Here is a 19,678-nt window from a genome sequence, read left to right on the forward strand (position 1 = left end):
ACTTATTTCAAGCTGCTATGAATGCCCAGTATCATTCATTACCTGATGCATTACTAAAGCATACAGACCAGCAATTGTTTTTTAGCTGGGCAATAGTGGGGACTTCACCATTAACCTCAGTCCTCTGAGCTAGGGAAAGTTAAAATGAGGAGGGATTCTTGTTCCTGAACACTATCCAGTTACTTCTGGATATTCGGTGAGAACACGTTTTGACTCAGCTGTGGTCCTGTATGTGACTTGAGCTGCCTCACATTCTCAGCTCGCAGTACTGACGAAGTCTTATCAAAGCAAGAGTCTGACTTCAGAAGAAAATTTAGGGGTTGGGTATGGTAAAACTCAGAAATGGATGGCTTCAAAATTAGCTTTATAAGTTGTGATCTAATGATTAGGTGAGTCCTCTTCCAGTTCACACCTCTTAAGTCATCCAGACTCAAGGGAGTATGTCTAATGTCAGTGAAACATAATTACTTCTGACACTGACAGGTATCATGGTCAGACTTAAAGCCCAGCCACCACTGTCTTTTCATTACTTCATACCTACAGATGAAATAGGATTGCAATTTTATCTTGCCCCACTAATTGTGGAGAGGATATTTTTTATTCTGGTTGCTGAATACCATTCCTGTGTGTGAAAAGGCAGCCTACTCCTGCTCTCTATTAGCCCTCACTGTGATTTTACTTTTAAGTTAGAGGTTTCACAAATTCAAGCAGCAAATTTTGTTTCACAGTAATGTCCACCAGGATGGACTAACAACTTGAATAGGGACTGTTCGATGATTTAATTGGCCGATTTGTATCTTAACTTTATTTATCTGACCTCGTTCCAGAGCCCTAAATAGCCTTGCCTAACAAAAAACAATGTCAGTTTGATTTTTTTCAAATTTTCCATTAATCTAACCTCTCAGCTTTTTGAGGGAGAGACTTTGAGAATTCCATTATCCTTTACATGAAGAATTGTTCACTGACTTCTTGTTCAGAAACTCAGTTCTCTGCTGCAGTGAATGCTGATCAACAAACTACTCAAGTACATTACCAAGTAGACTTGTCAACTTGTGTCCATTCATTTTTTTGAATTTTTATCAATATTATAATTTTGTTTCAGTAGTTTGGCTGATAAGTGTACAACAACATAAAAGCCAGGATGTAGATCATTTAGTAGTTGATTATTAAATGATCGTAGATCATTTAATATTTGATCTACTCTGAGTTAGTTGATCTTGGTGGGAGGCAAAGGGACACTGCAGCTGACCAAAAAGCTCTTGAGCAAGGGAAGGGAAAAAGTCTGAGCTCTGGCCTCTTGTTACTATCAAGTAACTCCTCCTGGAAAATTCACCTGAATAGCCTTTGATCAAGGACAGGATTGAACCCAGAGGTGGTGACCACCCCCACCTCCACCATTGAGCAGCTCAGTGATGTTCACTGTCAGGGTTCACCTGAAGAATGTTCAGTTGGATGAAGAATCAGCACTCAAGATACCATAACCCAAAACAAGAACCAAGGCTTTCAGGAGAGCAGGAGAAACCAGCAATCTTTGTTAGAAACAAAGGGAAAAGTGGAAAAAAATCACAACTATTGGTTTCTTTAAAGTAATATTGTTTTGGCAAAAGCACTACATCATTGATCCAATGCCTTGTTTTGTTAAAAGAACTCATAGCTGATGAGATGGGTGATAAAGCTTGTTTAAATCTCAAGCTATATCATTCTGTTCCTCATTCCAGCATTAGATATGGTCTGTAAAAGTGGCTTAAAGCACATTGTACAAAATGATCTGATGTTGAATCATTTTATAACTGGATTATATAATTTTATACTAATGTCTTCCTTAGGAAATATTATTTAAAACTTACAGAAATATCTAAATATGTAAAATTTTAACATGATTTTACCATGGTCATCCTTCCTTAATTCGTGAATTTTTGCTCTTAACTCTTCACTTTCTGACACAAAACTGTATACATCTTTGAAATTTCATTTATTGTCCATAGTTACTGTGTCTTTCTTTCTGTACCTCTACCTTTTCATCTATAAATGTGTTCTGTTTTCTTATTTTTGTTTCCTCATTTTATTTTTTAGGACCGTATTGTTGCCTTCTTCTCAAAGTCAGAGTATGAAAGCCCTCAAAGAGACCCACTATCCCCAGTTTCACTACAGGGTGGACGCTGGGCATACGCACACAGTCTTGATCAAACGAATGCCGCATGATTAATCCTACTTATTAAATATTGCAGAAAACTGATTAAATAATATCTATCATATTTAATTCATAGGGCTTTCAGTTATTTGGTTGCTTGGGTAACTCGTGATCTTAATACATAAGCTACTCCGCTAACAGTGAACCAAATGAATTTCCCACATGAGTACAATCTTTGTGTGTAATTGTAATCGAGGCCACAACTTTGAACCCGTCTGATTATTCACCTTTTACACAACTGTAGTAAGGTGGAAAATTCAGTGGTGATTTTAAAATATGTTGCTCCTGATCACATTTACCTGCAAAGATGTCAAAAACCTTTTTAAATAACCTTGAGGGTTTTTTTCCCCGTCCCTGAAAGTGAAAGCCCTATTAATTCGTATTTCACAAGTTGATTTAAAGGAAGGATAGTGGGTCTTTCTGTGGCTTTCTGCCCTGTTGCCTTCAGTGTTCCTGTGCTTTCTTGTCCCATCATTCAGACAATTTAGACCTTGTGCAATCATTGGAATATTGTATCTTGTAAGATGGGCTTTCCTTGCTCCTAAGTAAAATGTTGTCACAAAAAGACCCACTATTAGTATTAATAGTAGCCATTGAAATGTAAGTGTTTGTGCTTGCCCTGTCCTGATGAATCTTTTTTAACTCTTCAACCCATTAAGCCATATTTGGATACCCATCTCAAGTTCAGTGACTGGAGACCACAGCCAAATATTTTATTCCAGGTGCTCATGTTGACAATTTACACATTTTGTCAGTTGAACTGCTGTGTTGACATATTCAATGCAGTGCCACATACATGGAAATGTTTCCATATTATGGAATTTCTCTGGACTGTACTGTATTAATTCCATGGCAGTGCTACTCATAATATGAAACAAGGACCACTCTTGGCCCTTTACTCTTTGGGTATTTTCTCCTCCGTACGTGCCTGGGGATTCTATATGTTTTCCCTCCTCAGCTGTGCAGAACTGAACTGAGATTTGTGGCTATATGTCTCCTCCTTTTGCTATCCAATGAGAGAAAACAAGGGGATAAGATTAGGAGGCAGGGCTACCTCAGCATGCATAAATCAAATGAAAGTACTTCAGTAAAGCTGTAAATCTGCCGATTTTGTTTCTTTCCATACCCAATTTGTGTGGGAGAAATGCCTGGCCTCTATTAAAAAAGTACCTCAGTGATGCCATTGTATTTAAGCTCACATGTTCCATCACCCTGTGGTGCAGTATGTTAGTGTCTTCCTGAGAATGGCAACCTGAGCAAGAGGAAAACTCCTCTATGGGTTAAAGAGTTAAAAAAGTTCTTGGGTAATGTCTGAATCTGTTGCTATGTAACAAGGTGAAGGAAAAATCTCCTTCAGAATCTATTTTCTGGGAATGGTCTTTGTTGAAGACTAATTGAAGGGAGCTATGCTATAAAGGTAGTCTTTATCAGTTGCATTAAGAAGATCAGTAGCTTTACTGTATCTTGGCATGCTTGCTTTTTTAATTCTTCAAGTTGGATAGCTGGAACAAGCAGACACATGTTTATTTTGCACCTTCATAAAGCTAGTGTGTCTTATAGATAGTCCAAAGGTGGTGATGTATATTTTGCGAGGTTACATAGTACTGTACATAAACCTTGGAAATCTCAGAAACCACGACCTTGGATTGATTGTATCCATTTTATTATCACAAAGTGTAAGTATTAGACTTCAATGCTCAGGCATTGTAGAAAAAGGAAATGTGGTATGGCACCTTTTTGTATTGTGTATATACTTTTTACTACTAATCCAGTTATTCCACATAATTTCTGAGTTAATTGGTGATTTAGCTCATATTAAACTAGCAGACGATGCACCATTTTGGTAAATGGTTTTGTTTTTGGACAGTGCAGTGCAATACATTAAATTATCATTAAAGCTGCACTGCCAAATGATTTTTTGCCTTCCCTGTAAATTACATTTGAAATAGAATTTACTTTGAAGGTGATTCTTTCCAATGGGACTTTAAAATGGCAGTGTTTGGCCTACATATGTGGCTAACCCATGCTCTTGTACCTGAACTCCGGTTTACTAATAGGAATTAGAGGTCAAGAGCAGATCTCAGTTTTGTAAATGCATAAACTGTACACTCACCATTGTTAGTTCCCTCCAGAAACAATCGTGAAGACATATCATCAGTTTTATTTCAAACCTGATTTATTTACAGTGAAGCTATTCTAGGTGGAAAATATAATTGTAGGCAGTGGAGCTTTAAACCAAGGTGGACAGTTCAACCAGGTAGACTAGACTTTAGTTTTGGTCAAGTTAGTTCATCTCTGCTAAGTGCAAGATACTATTTCCAGCAAAGGTTCAACCAATTAAACAAATTGAGAAATGTGTAGTTCCTGCTCAATATTAAGCCTAAGTATTGAAGACAGAGTCCTACAGATGCAATATAATATTTTCCATTAAGTATTAGCATGAACTTTAAGACATAGCTTTACAACTATGCAAGCACGGTGGTATCTTGTTATTACTCTGAGTGCAAAGATCATAAATGCTGCTTATAATCAAATTTGCACATACCAGGAATTGCCGTGTACTATACCAGTGGCGCCGAAATCAAAGACAAACTGGAATTTTGTTAAGAGATTTGCTTACATGAAGAAACTGCTTCCATCAGATCTACATATAAATGGACTTGCGTGTATATGCATTTATCACTATTGTACTATGCAAGTTTTCATTAAATATATGAATTTGAGGGTACAAGAGTGTGAATTTTCTATTTTGTCTATGTCTAAACAATCACCTTGATTGAATTTTGTATTTTTCTCATTTATCGGCCTTTTTCTAATTATATTCAGAGACTGTCGTTAACATACAGATAAAAAATGCAAAAATCATTTAAAGGCATTGTTTGTTAGCTCAGGACAATTTTAATTCTTAGCCAGTTGATTGGGCTGCAAGGGGAGGGAACTGTACAGCTGTCAGCCAGAGCAGTTGACAACTCATCACAAACTTTCTCAAGACAGACTGAGTGATCTGATTACCAGAAAGTCTATAAGTACAAGAGGTGATGCTCAGCACAGGTGTGGATGTTCCACCTAATAAATGCTCATCAGATGAAAATATTGAGCAACATATTTGGTACAATTAATAAACTTAATTACAGACCTGCAGTTGACACAATGTGCTGGAGGAAATAATCAGTTTACCTTATCTAGGTCCTTAGATATTTCAAGTCATTTGTGGACCTAAGCAAGATGGTATTCCTTGTATTTGCAATTTTAGCCAAGCCACAAGAATTATCTACAGTGAAGTAAGATTCAGTTTGTTATAATGAAACAAATGTTTAATAAATTGACTCAGAAGTTGCTAGCATGAATTTTCACAGTCCATCTTTTGCAGACTGGGCAACTCTAGTCCCAAGTAGTTTTATTTTCCTGACAATCACGCTGCTTGGCCAAACCTTGAGCTGAAAACTCGTAACTAATTGAACATCATTTAACAGAGTGAATTGCAAAGTCGAAAAAGGCAGTTTATGAGGATAAGATCCAATATTCAGTTGTCCACAAAGGTGCCGAAAATAAAACAACTATTTACCATTTGTGAGAATTTGCAAGCAGAATGTGCTTTTCTGCAAACTAGATTCTGTCAGTTATGCCCATGTGGAAAATTATCTTAACATAATGAAGATGAATTTCACATTTTCCTAGGATTTGTATGTAAATAATTTTTAATTTCACATTTGGCATTTAACCAGTAGTAATTGAGTTATGATTATATTTGAGGTATATTACACCTCTTATGAAAGCAAGAAGTTTAAAAGATTTTTTATAGTTACTGTACATACATACAATAGTTTGTACACTGGAATATCTCAGTTGCTGAACTCCTGGCAGTCCTGACCTGGGTCTTTAACAGGGTGTCCATTTAAAAAATATAATCAAACCAAAAGAAATTATGTGGTTCCTGATCATGTTTCCTGGCACCCTGAAGGCTTGCCCAGAAATGAATCGCTTTTAAAATGTTATCACTGATAGAAGACAAGCACGATGGGCAATTTACAAACAGCAAGGTCCCACAATGTGATTAATCATCAGTTAATCTGTTTTTAGTGGTGTTGGTTGAAGGTGGAATTTTGGCCAGGACTCTGAGAGAACTCCTGTTCTTCAAAATGCCCATCAAAATAGGCAGATGGGGCTTTGGTTTGACTTTTCAATCCAATCACAGCATCTCCAACAATGCAGCACTCCTTCAGTCATGCACTCAAGTGTCAGCCTAAATTATGTACTGAAATCTTTGAGTGGGACTTGAACCATAACTTTCTAACTCAAAAACAGGAGTACTACCAACTGAGCCAAGCTGACAAATAGGAAGTGTTTTGTGATTGGAATTATAAAATCTACGCAGACATGTTATTCCAATGTTACAGGATACAATCCCATCTATAGTAATGTGGAAGGGGGAAGCTATTTGAATTAATTTTCCTTTTCTTGAAGAAATAGTAATAAATTCTCAACTACTTATTTAAAAATAAAAATTGAATTTTATAAAAGTTAGGAAAAATAATGCCATGCATTGACTACGTTCTGAAGTCTAAATGGCACAGTGGTTAGCACTGCTGTCTCACAGCACCAGGGACCCTGGTTCGATTCCCGGCTTGGGTCACTGTCTCGTGTGGAGTCTGCACGTGTCTGTGTGGGTTTCCTCTGGGTGCTCCGGTTTCCTCCCTCAGTCCAAAAGACATGCTGGTTAGGTGCATTGACCATAGTAAATTCTCCCTCAGTGTACCCAAACAGGCGCCAGAGTGTGGCGAGTAGCGCATTTTCACAATAACTTCATTGCAGTATTAATGCAAGCCTACTTGTGATACTAATAAGTAAACTTAAACTTCAAACTTAATGTCCAGTGAACCTGTTAGTTAAATCTAGAAACAATTGGCTCAGAAAGTCTTCAACATTCTTTCAATTTTTGCAGCTCTATCTTTTTCCCCAATTCATCACCATTTCTTCATATTACTTAAAAGCCTTATTTCGCAGGTAATACTTATCGTACATTTAAAAAATCTCGATCGATTCCTGAACTTAACCCTTTGTGTGAAAATATTTCTTATAGATTCACTTTTAAGCAGCTAAGTTGTAATATTAAAATCATGTTCCTTTGATTTTAGATATCCCTACTTCTGGAAAGAACTATTCCTTATCTGTTCTGTCAATTGTATTCATTGTTCTAAACATATCAAAATATCTTACCTACTTATTTTAGAGTTTATAACACGAGTTTCTGCTGTTTCCCAGCTATCATCTCGTTGAATCATATTGTACACTTTTCAAGAACAGTATAGCCGACCTAAATTAGCATGTCTATAACCCAAGTAATAGTCAACGGTCAGGTCTTACCTGTAATTTTGCGGTAATGCATTACATATCTCGTGTGGGATAGCTCGCTCTTTATCTTTTCACACCTTCAAAGTAGCTTTTAATGTCCTCCACACATGGGCTCATAAATCCTTTAGTTCAACTATTCCTTCCTCAATTAGATGGTCTTCTCATTTTTTGTTCTTATGCCCAAAGTTCTAGATTTTTTATTTACAAATTTGGCTTATTGTCAGATTTTGGCTGATTATGCTTTTGCCATACCCTTGGGATATTTTACTACAGTAACGGTGCTGTATTAATGCATACCTTTGATATTAGGTCAATAGGGCATAAACACCCTTCCCAAGACCAGACTGATTCTTTCTAATGTGGTTAAAGTTCCAAGTTATATTTGTTTTGTCCATGTTTGACTCTGGTGCATTTTCTTTTGAACTATTCACAGCTTTTGACAAAGTTACCCATGCCATCAGCCGCCAGCATTTCTCTGTTTACCAGTTAAGTGGAACTATCCTCTCTTGAATCCAATCTTCCATCAAATTGTAACCAAAACATCTCAGCAATGGTTTTTCCTGTTGCCCCGCATATTACCTTTAGAAGATCCCAAGGATCTATATTTGGCCCACTCCATCCCTTGCATATAAACTGTTCCTTGGCATAATTAACCACAGGCATTGTGTCCACTCCTGCATGTATACTAATGACATCCATCTCTAACTCTCCACCATCCTCCTACCTACTTCCCAGTTCACAGACTTCCATGACTGACAAGAAACTGAGAATTTCCTTTTTTTTGGTTGTCAATTTTTCCAGTTTTCTTCTCTCCTTCCCACTTGAAATTGCTAACTCTTGATTGGACTGCTAGATTCCCTCTCGTACTTTGCCCAAGTGACCATTTCTCATGTGCGACCTGGACAGCAAGGGCTGGATTTTCATGGAGTCTTTCTGACTCCCACAAACCATAAAAAATGGAAAACAGGACTCTAGTACAGAAAACCCCACCTCATTTCTGATACATCCAATTTTTTGCCAGCAGAAAAAGAGTTGAGGACATGAATTACACAGGAGTGAATCCTGAACTTGGGAAGGCCACTTGAACTCCGGGCTGAATTCAAACATATCCCATTTTAGCTGTTGCAAAGAGCTTAGCCTGCAGTGCAAGAGTTGTGAATTGATGGAGTTAACCTTGAACAGAAAATAACGTCTGTATATCTATCATAAACTGAAGTTTTTTTAAATGCCCTGCTTCTAAAACATGAAAAAAGGCTGTCAGTGAGAGTTATAAAATTATAAAAGTAACCCTGCTTGACTGCTTTGGGTGACAGGCTTAGGTTAGAAAAAGGTTAGAACCTGGTCATGCAGTGTAAGTAGAACACTTTGTTGACATTTTCCCAAGGGCTATCATCATGCCATTATGAATGCTTGGCTGAGTTTCGTAAACCACAATTATCTCAGCATAGCGTTCGGAGTTCACAGTTTGAACAACAGTTTAAAGAAGATTAAAGAATTAACTGTTTTTGATCTGGGTCTGAATAGAAATTTGTTTATTTTTATAAGAGATTAACCACGAGATTTAAAATCTTTAAATAGGTTTTATAAATATGAATATTTTTCACTATTAAGTGTGTAGGGATGTGAGCTGTATAATATTATTAGATTTATTTTCTTGGCTCTTGAGGCTTGCCCATTGGTAGTTACTGGGTGAGTGGAAAATAGGAGCAGGAGTAGGCTAATTGACCTCCTTGAGCCTCCTCCACCATTTAACTAGATCATGGCTGAGCTTTGAACTGCATCATTCCACATTATCTCCGTATCTCTTGATGTGATTGGTATCTAGAAATCTACTGACCTCTGCTTTAAACACACTTAATGACTAAACTTTCACAGTGGCTATGGAGTTTGCCTGGAGGTTATGAGAAACATAGAGAATGGCTGCACTCACTCCAAGGCCAGAAATTCCTGCCTGAGGTCAACAGACCTTTGCTTGGTCCACCCCCACCCCCTACGATTTCGGTGGTGGGCGGGACGGGAAAACTTTGCCCAAAAACTAGAAGCAGGAGTAAGCAATTTGGATCTTCGAGCCTGCTCCGCCATTCATTATGATCATGGCTGATCATCAAATTCAATATCCTGATCTCCCCTTCTCCCGCCCCCCATCCCTTTAGCCCCAATAGCTATATGGTAATTTCTTCTTGAAATCAGAGTGTTTACCATGAGACCATGACGTGGCAGATAGGAGGGAATGAATCAGCATTGTTGGCATAGAGATATGAGGGGTGACGGGCAGTGAATGGGGGCATTTATTGACATTGAGTTGGTATAGAGAGTATGAGGAGCCATGGGATGTGGGTGGGGCTATGAGGCTTGAGAGCCTAGCACCCAAAACAATTGGGGCAGCCCCAGACAACCTCCCCATCACTTCATCTCCCTGTGCCATCTAAGCTATGCTTCTAGGGTTGGCAGATCTGACTCTATCCATCGGACAATCCACCCCAGAAAGAAATTGCACATTTCAGGGTACTTTTTACTGAATTGTAAATGAGTAAAATCCAATGTTACTAGGCCTTTTTGGTTTCGGCGGATCCTTTCTGAGCATCATCCTGTTCCAACCAGCAGCCCACACAAGTTGTTTCCATTAGGGGTTCAATGATATTGATCAGGAGTCCTTGTTTTCCCATTTCTGGCAAAGCAACACTTCTGCTGCCACCATTGCTGATGTCAGTTCAGACTTGGCACCAAACCCAGAACCTTCTATATGCTTTAGTTACGTATTGGGTGGATTTTAAGTCCATCCTGCCCCCCTCGGCCAGAGAGAGTGTTGTTTGAGATCAGTCCACTTACTCATGGAAATACCATTTTCACCAGGCAATATCTTATCTTCTCCAGCTTTGAAGTGGGCCAAGACTCCCACTTTGGGCAAGTGAGGGTTTAATTTAAATGTTAATGTTGTAGGCTGATAACTTAATTGCTGCAGAAATGTGATTTCTTGAACATCGAGGTTGCCAGAGATACTTTGTTGCACATGACAGAGTGGCCAGAAAAGGCCAAGGTAAGTAAATGATTTTAATCCTCCAGAAAAGTAGGATGAAATCCTCGGGTCCCTCTTGCCCTGGCTCTTCCTGTCATACTGAGATTCCCACACTGACATATTGTTTGAGAACCTCCACCCTCTCTCCCTCCCAACTCATGCCAGGGCTCGTTTCCCTTAGGTGCACAATGATGGCTGGCTCCTGCTTCTGCCCAGCAGCCTTGAAATCTCGCTTCCTCCGTAACTGCCATCCACTTCAGGTACCTTTCAAGCTGAGGTTATTATCTTTACAAGCTGAGCCACTGGGGAACTTGCATTGATTTTATTGCCCAGTTGGAAAACTGGTTTGTTATTTGTTTCCCCTGCAAACAAAATCTAACCTTGAGCTATCGGACTTGGTCAAGTTTAATGTTCAAAGTTGATGCGAACAGTTTTGGTCCAAACAAAAAAATCTTTCTAAATCTGTTTCAACGTGATTTGAAAGATTTTATTCCCTGGTGTGAAGAGAATGGGAGAAATCTCATTAATTCTGATTAGTGGAATCTAGGCTGAATTTTAGGTGTTCTAATTTTCTTATGCTTTGCTAGTCGACAGGAGGAGGAGAGACAATCCATTTCATGTCACTGCAGTTTATGAAAGTAGTCCAGAACATCAAGCATCCATTGAGTTATTTCTAAACGAGAATTAAATTTAATTCTTCACAACCTAGTAGATACCCCTTTGAGTTTATATGGCTCTGGCCTTGTCTAAACCCCAGATTAAATGTTAGGCTAACGGTGGCCTCCATCTCAGGTTATCACTATCGCATTTCTTACTCAAAGATCAGAAATGCTGTTTCAGTTTTGCTGCTTTATTCTCATTCAGCAACTTGTTGTGCCAGTTTATTTGGATTCTTTGAACAACAGATGGTCTCCAGTTGTTCCAGCATAAGTCAACCAATTGGCCAGGTGAGAACATTTTTATACTGTCACCAATGGGCAGTCAGGGAACTCAGAGAAGTGGTTTGCAAATATACCGTCAAACCTAATGGTCAATTTGTGAAATAGAGTTTGAAAGGGTTCACTGGCAACTTCAAATTGATTGTTCTGTACTCAATAATGGAAAGATAACCCAAAGTTAAAGAGATCTAGCAGCTTCATTCTTTGAAATCAGGATCTCTTAAGTTTTCAATTAGTCCTTCAAATCAACTGAAAAGATGTGATGGGGTAAATTAGTTGTCTTCGGATTTACCACATCTATAAATTAACCACTTTCATGAGTTTCTCTGCTTTCACTAAATCTTTTGAAGCCCATATTGCTAGCTGTTGTTTCTCACATCATTGCCTAAATTTAGGGTATTTTTTATGCAGTATTTTGTAAATACACATTTATCTTTCATGACTTCAGGGTGTCCAGTGTTCTGAAGGCAAATCTGAAACCAATATGTGCTTGGCAACATCCCATGAACAACAAATTAGATAAATTACCAGTCACTGGGCCAGAGTTTGCTGCCAAAGAAATGATGAGGATAACAGATGCCGCTTTTTAACCATAAATGCACAGCAATTTGAAACAAAAGTTAAATGCCAATATCCAAAAGTTACTGTCTGAGTTGCAGCACTCCACTTTGTGAAAATGGCATTTTGCTGTTTGTCTCATGTTTTACATGCATTGAATTCTATTCAGTTTGTGTATTTGAGTGGTAGATACAAATTAAACTCACCACAGAAAGTTCAGTCTTCTCATTACAAGTCTAAGTATCCTTTTAACGACGTGATAACTTAGTTTTTTAAAATTCATTTACAGGATGCGGGTGTCGCTGTCTAGGTCAGCATTTATTGCCCATCTTTAATTACCCTTAAGGCGATGGTGAGCTGCCTTCTTCAACTGCTGCATGTCCTATGGTATAGGTATACCCATAGTGCTGTTAGGGAGGGAGTTTCAGGATTTTGACCCAACGACAGTGAAGAAATGGTGATATATTTCCAAGTCAGGATGGTGTGTGGCTTGGAAGAGAGCTTTCAGGAGGTGGTGTTCCCATGTGTCTGCTGCTCTTGTCCTTCTAGATGGTAGTGGTCATGAGTTTGGAAGGTGCTGTCTAAGGAGCTTTGGTGAGTTCATGCAGCACATTTTGTAGATGGTACACACTGTTGCCACTGTGTATCAGTGATGGAGGGAGTGAATGTTTGTGGAAGGGGTGCTACTCAAATTGGCTGTTTTGTCCTGGATGCTGTTGAACTGCTTGAGTGTTGTTGGAGCTGCCAAGTGGATCCATCATACTCTTGACTTGTGCCTTATTGATGGTGGACAGGCTTTGGGGAGTCAGGAGGTGAGTTACTTGTCACAGGATTCGTAGTCTCTGACCTGCTCTTGAAGCCACAGTATTTATATGGCTGGTCCAATTCAGTTTGATTTGATTTGATTTATTATTGTTACATGTATTAGTATACAGTGAAAAGTATTGTTTCTTGTGCGCTATACAGACAAAGTATACCGTACATAGAGAAGGAAAGGAGAGGGTGCAGAATGTAGTGTTACAGTCATAGCCAGGGTGTAGAGAATGATCAACTTAATACGAGGTAGGCCCATTCAAAAGTCTAATGGCAGCAGGGAAGAAGCTGTTCTTGAGTCGCTTGATACGTGACCTCAGACTTTTGTATCTTTTTTACGATGGAACAAGGTCGAAGAGAGTATGTCCGGGGTGCACGGGGTCCTTGATTATGCTGGCTGCTTTTCCGAGGCAGCGAGAAATATAGACAGTGTCAATGGATGGGAGACTGGTTTGAGTGATGGACTGAGCTTCATTCATGGCCCTTTGTGGTTTATTGCAGTCTTGGACAGAGCAGGAGCCATACCAAGTTGTGATGCAACCAGAAAGAATGTTTCCTATGGTGCATCTTTAAAATTTTCTGGTCACTGGTAACCCCAGGATGTTGATAGTGGGGAATTCAGCAATTGTAATGCCACTGAATGTTGGGTGGTAGTTAGATTCTCTCTTGTTGGAGTTGGTCATTGCCTGGTACTTGATTAGCATGAATATTACTTGCCACTTGTCAGCCAAAGCCTGGATAATATCTGCATTTGGACATGGATTGTTTCAGTATCTGAGGAATCACGAATAGTGCTGAACTTGTGCACTCATCGGCAAACATCCGTCATGGAGCCTTCTGTTCCAGTGAGTTGTTTAATTGTCCACCACCATTCACTGCCTTGGATAAAGCAATGCGGAACCACATATGCCCAAATAGTGTAGCCATGCGATACCCTCTAGGTCTAGCACTCGCTAACATTTTCATCCGTTTCTACCAGAGAGACATTTTGATTGAACGAGCCCTAACCTCCTATCCATACAAATTTCTAGTATGTAGAGGATACATTCGCAATCTTTTGAATCTGTAGTCATGCGTAAAAATTCCTCACACACCTTAATGTGCTCCACCCCAATGCTCAAATTCACTTATGAAATGGAGTAATCTAACGCACTTCTTTTCCTCCACATGCTATTTGAGAAATCTGCTAATGGGCTCTCCACTGCTGTCTTTTCGCAAACCTATCCTCACAGGTCAATATACATTATAGGGCTCGTATAGATTATCATGTGGTGTGTATCATGCAAACTGGCTAATGAGCCAAAGGTGCCATTTTCAGACCTGAAAAGTCACTGCTGTACTTCAAATTACCCTGGAAAGACAAAGTATCTCAAAAAATTTGAACAACAGGTTAAGCAAGGTGTTTCATGCTGCTCCAATGCAGTGGCGACTTGAGTGGTATTTTACACTAATAGGATGTTTCTGTCTGCGCAACAAGATGCTCTGCCTACAACATAAGTATGTTGGCCACATGTCCCAATGATTGGCTAATCAAATCAAACAACATGTTTCTCCACTCCAAAGGTGTGCGAGTTAGATGGATTAGCCATGCTAAATTGCTCCTTATTGTCAGGGGGATTAGCAGGGGTTACGGGGATAAGGCCTGGATGAGATTGTTGTCCGTGCAGGCTCGATGGGCCAAATAGCCTCCTTCTGTAGGGATTCTATGATTCTATGTTTGTAATAGACAGAGTACAGACTACTCAACGAGCCCACACTTGCAAAACCCAAAACAGAACAAACAGTTAGATGTGACTCAGCGATTGGGCAGCACTTGCTGAACAATCCTCAGTGTGTTAATAGCTACACTAATGATCAATTTAAGACAATCATTCAAGCTCATAATGTGGCTCCTTTACACTTGCTCGATGTGACATATCATAGAAATCATCATAGAAATCCCACAGTGCAGAAGGAGGCCATTCGGCCCATCGAGTCTGCACCGACCACAATCCCACCCCGGCCCTACCCCCACATATTTACCCGCTAATCCCTCTAAACCTACGCATCTCAAGACACTAAGGGGCAATTTTTAACCTGGCCAATCAACCTAACCCGCACATCTTTGGACTGTGCTATGCAAACAAAAGGAATATGTTCAAGCCTTGTGCCTTTTTTGAATTGCCTAGAAGCATGCAGCACCCCACTGCTTTCTACATGGCAACGCCTTAACAAATCAGAGACAACTTGCCAACCGACCTGCACTCTTTTCTCCTGTAGTATAAACTGTTATGATCATTTGAAATTTGGCATTCTTGCATTTATCCTGATGAGTGCAAGGCAGAAAGCTTCAGCACCAAGTCTCTTTTTTTTCCCACATTATTTTCGATCCTTCCACTTTTATTTCACAATCATTTAATTTTCCAGATATCCTGTTTACCTTGCTGCAACATTATCAGCTTACACATTGAGCAACTGAGAGGGCAACAATGAGCAAGTCCAACTGACAGCAGATGCTGTAAACTCTACTACAGCCAAATCTGATGCAATGTGCTTCTGGTGGTTTGGTTAAGGAATGAACTTTGGTCAGGGCAATGGGAGAATTCCTGCTCTTTTGCAAGTAATATCACAGGATCTTTTATCTCCAGATGCTCAGATGAGCAAGACCTTTAGCATTTCACTCAAAGAGCATCATGTCCAGCAGCCTAGATTATGGAGGTCATTTTCATCTTCTGTGTTTGCCAGTACATTGGCAAATTAGATCACCCACCTGTTATAGAAACTGCCTGATTTTGAGTTGCATTGAAATCCACTGCACCAGTTTATTAGCTATGTGGTGAAAGCATAACTTACTGAAATTCCTTTATTTCACCACCTGCCCCACCACCATTTGAAACTGTTGATCAATTATTTTCAGTTTTTTTTCAAGCACTTCAATCTTACGTTCAAATAAACCCACTGGCTTTTGGAATCTCAATTAGGCTTAGAGATAAGAAACTTGTGGGAAAAAGCATCTGTTGCATTCACTATAAGTTCTGTAACGTGTGAGTGAAGGAGGAGGAAGTCTGTCTCAATTTTTAAGAATTAGTCAAGTGCGGATCACAGCAAAAATTGAAACCTAATAATGGAATTAACCACATAGTGGATTCTTTCTGGTTGGATTTAGCAAACACGGTTAAAACTGCTACATATGTTTGGATCTTTCTCATTTTGTGTTGATCCCAGTTCATTGACTTATTTTAGGTTCAATAAATTTGTTCAGTAGTTTATAGTTAATACCAAAGCCTGATGGAGATTGCTACAAAACATAGGATCACATGGCAGCATGTGATGTTTTCCATTAACCCCTGGATAGCATCATATTCACTGAGATACTGGGCAGCTAAAAATACACTGATTGATTTACAGAAGTGACCATTGACATTGAACCTGAGGAACTATGCTGCATTCAACTAAGAAAGATCTACATTAGTTTTTATATTTGTTCATGGGATGTGGCTATGGCTGATATTTATTGCCCATCCCTAGTTCTCCTGACAAGGTTAGGAGTGGCCCTACTTCAACCACTGCGGTCCTTGTGATGTTAGCACTCCCACAACGATATTGGGTAGAAAATTTCAGGATATTGAGCTAGTGACATTGAAAGAAAGGCATTATGGCTGGGATTCTCCCAAAAAAAGTCGAAGTGCCCAACTTGCGGGAAAATGGGAGTAAACCCCACTGGTTAGCATGATTTCCAGAATGAATCTCTGACACTCTGTGCATCGCTGACCTCCCGGACCTCCTCGGGCCAGCCCTGATGTGCCAGGTTGGCACTGTCCAAGGGGCACCCCCTCCCTTACCCCTGACCTCCTGGGGGGGGCCTCAATGGCCCCTCTTCCCTCCAGCGGGGTTGGGCCGCCTGTTCCCCGTTAGTGAGGAGCAGAAGTAAATCCTGCTGAAGGGAACCACTCCGAGGAGGGGTGGATGTTAGCAGGCCAGGAGACTTCAGCCCTGGGCCTGCTAATCAAATGTAAATGGAGATTTCCATATTGTAATCAGCTCCATGCCGATTTCCGGCGCAGAGCTGATTATGCTGGAAATCTTAGTCTGGGAGACTCGCGGAGGCTGTGGCACCCAGTGGGAAGCCCGTGAAACGGACTCCACTGATGTCTCCCAGCCCGCTGCAACCCAGAATAATGTGTGATTTGAAAAATTACATCTGTTACATTCCCATTAATTGTAATAAGCTTAAGTACTGCACACAGGAAGGATGGCATTTCTATTTTATGGATGTTGTTGAAATAGCTAAAGATGGAGTTGAAAGAGACCTACATGGCTTTGCAGACAAAATGCTAAACATGTCTAACCATTGCAGAGCAGCAATTAGACAAAGCATGTCAAATTACATAGCCAAAAGAGTGAAACAATAAGTTGTGATCAAGCTGTACTCAAGTATTATATCCAATTCTGATCACCAAGAAGTAAGAGAGGCATTTGAGTCTTGGAGGCAGCAAAGCAAAATAACAGCTGATCTGATACATAAAAGGTTTACACCGTAAGGAGCAACTGTTTGTTTTTTCAGTTTGGAAAGGAAATATCTGAGACATCGTCTTAGAGATGTTTACCAGATGGGGAATGGAAGAACTATATCCAGAATATTCAAATTGAGTTACAACCTAGAACAGGGGCAGTATGGTGGCGCAGTGGTTAGTACTTCTATTTTATCAAAGGGAAGCAGTTTTAAGTTCATATTGGTAAGATGCCATGTCAAACATTATTGCCGAAAATGAAAGCTCTCAATGTAAGAGGTAACATATTGCCAAGAATAGAAGATTGGCTGGCTGACAGAAAACAAGTAGGCATAAATAGATCTGAAAAAGTGGTTGGTAGGATGTAATAAGTGGTGTGCCATAGGGTGCAGTGCTGGGCCTCAACTTTTTATAATTTACATAAATGACTTGGAGCAACGGTATGGTTGCTGAATTTGCTGATGATACAAATATAGGTAGGAAAATAAGTTGTGAAGAGGACATAAGGAGGCTACAAACGGTAGGCTAAGTGAGTGGGCAAAGGTCTGGAAAATGGAGTATAATATGGGAAAATGTGAAATTGTTCATTTTGGCAGGAAAAGTAAGCATAATATCCTAAATGGTGAGGGATTGTAGAACTCTGTCATGCAGAGGAATCTGGGTGTCTTAGAGCATGAATTGCAAAAGGCTAGTATTTATGTTTCACAAGTAATTAGGAAAGCTAACAGAATGTTATTGTTTATCGCAAGGGGAATTGGGTGCAAACGTAGGGAGGTTATGCTTCCGTAATACAGGGCTTTGGGGTGACGACTTATGGAATACTGAGTGCAGTATTGGTCTCCCTATTTAAGGGAGGGTATAACTGGGTTGGAAGCAGTTCAGAGAATGTTTACTCAATTAATGGCTGGATAGGTTGGGTTGTTTTATATGGGAAAGTTGGACAGACTGGGCTTGTATCTGCTGGAGTTTAGAAGAATAAGAGACGACTTGATTAAAACAAATAGGATCCTGAGAGGCCCTGACAGGGTGTTTGTGGAGAGGATGTTTCCTTTTTGTGGAGAATCTAGAACTGGAAATCATTGTTTAAAATATGGGGTCACCCATTTAAGACAGATGAGAACTTCTTTCTCACGGGGGGCGGGGGGTCATAGGTCTTTGGAACTATCATCCTTTAATATTTTTAAGGCAGGAGATAGATAGCAAGGGTTTGAAAGTTTATCGGGGGTAGGTGGGAATGTGAAGTTGAGGATAAGATCAGATTAGCCATGATTTTATTGAATGACGGAGGAGGCTTGAGGGGCCGTGTGGTCTAATTATTATTTCCGTAATGGAAGGTAAAATCTGAGACCAGAACCGCAATGTTCTTCAAAGAGTGATCTAAAAGTGGAATAGATTTCCAAATAGAATGGTGGAGGTGAAAACTCCAGAATCATTTAAGAAACAATTAGATGCAAGAGTCAGGGATTGTAGGGGCTTTCTGAATCAGAGAATTAAGATGTGCCAAATGACCATCTTATTGTAATTATTCTATCATCTAACGAATTCACACTGCTCACCTTCCTTTAGCCACAATGAAGAAGGAGGAAATTTTGTTATGTAAAAAATCAAATCTTCATAATATCAGTGTTGGACCCATCACGTCAGAAATTGGCTTCTATGATGACGGTTTTGATTATTTTGCCCAGTGGTAATTACTGGTATTGGTAGCAAATTATACAGTGAAGCTGACTGTTTATGGCATGCTGCAGTATGTCAGCATGGTATTTAGTTCTGTTTTGTGGCAGAAGCAAATGTATTAATTTAAAATATAAAGTTTGGTAAGATATTCTAATTTGATTGGTTTTGGATACCCCTATTATTCTCTCTTTCTATTCTCTCTGCTGCTTCAACTCACTGCATGATACCACAATTGTCCCAATAATGGCAGGTTTCTAAACATCAGTTATAGTTGAAAGCCACCAAGTTTAGATTTTCTGTAAATCCTACCTCACCCTTGACAACTGATTATTCATGCAATAATTAAGATAACCCTCCTCTATCAATGGAAGTAGGAATTGTCCTGATTACTCATTTTCAATCCAACTGATGAGACTGTGGACTACCACTGGTTGGCACTGGTTGTACATCTGATGTGCAGAGCATTGATTTGGACATACAGGCCTATACTTGGATAAATGTTGCAATGTGAGTTTTACTGTAGGGCAAAAGTCGGCCTTTTGGCTAAGATCAAGTGTAGTATGGATCGCCTGCACTTGGTTGAGGTCATTAGGTTACACTGAAGCTTCATGTGTTTCATATGAAGCAATTTTTAAAAGCGGCA

At 39.6% G+C, this 19,678-nt stretch overlaps 1 protein-coding gene across 6 annotated transcripts in view; it reads left to right on the forward strand.

The window, feature by feature from the left end:
* The window catches only part of LOC144493636 (intersectin-2-like), a 195,797-nt gene that overhangs the window by 147,485 nt on the left and 28,634 nt on the right, over window positions 1–19,678 (forward strand). The window contains exon 29 of one of the 6 annotated variants that reach the window (XM_078212900.1): window positions 2,074–4,918. The exons of the other annotated variants lie outside the window; for them this stretch is intronic. Coding sequence (XP_078069026.1) covers window positions 2,074–2,075 — 2 coding nt within the window. The 3' untranslated portion in view covers window positions 2,076–4,918. Of the gene's footprint in view, window positions 1–2,073; window positions 4,919–19,678 lie in introns of those variants that run through there. 6 annotated transcript variants of the gene reach the window in all.

The sequence above is a fragment of the Mustelus asterias genome, chromosome 5 (genome assembly GCF_964213995.1).
Source record: "Mustelus asterias chromosome 5, sMusAst1.hap1.1, whole genome shotgun sequence".
NCBI lineage: Eukaryota > Metazoa > Chordata > Chondrichthyes > Carcharhiniformes > Triakidae > Mustelus > Mustelus asterias.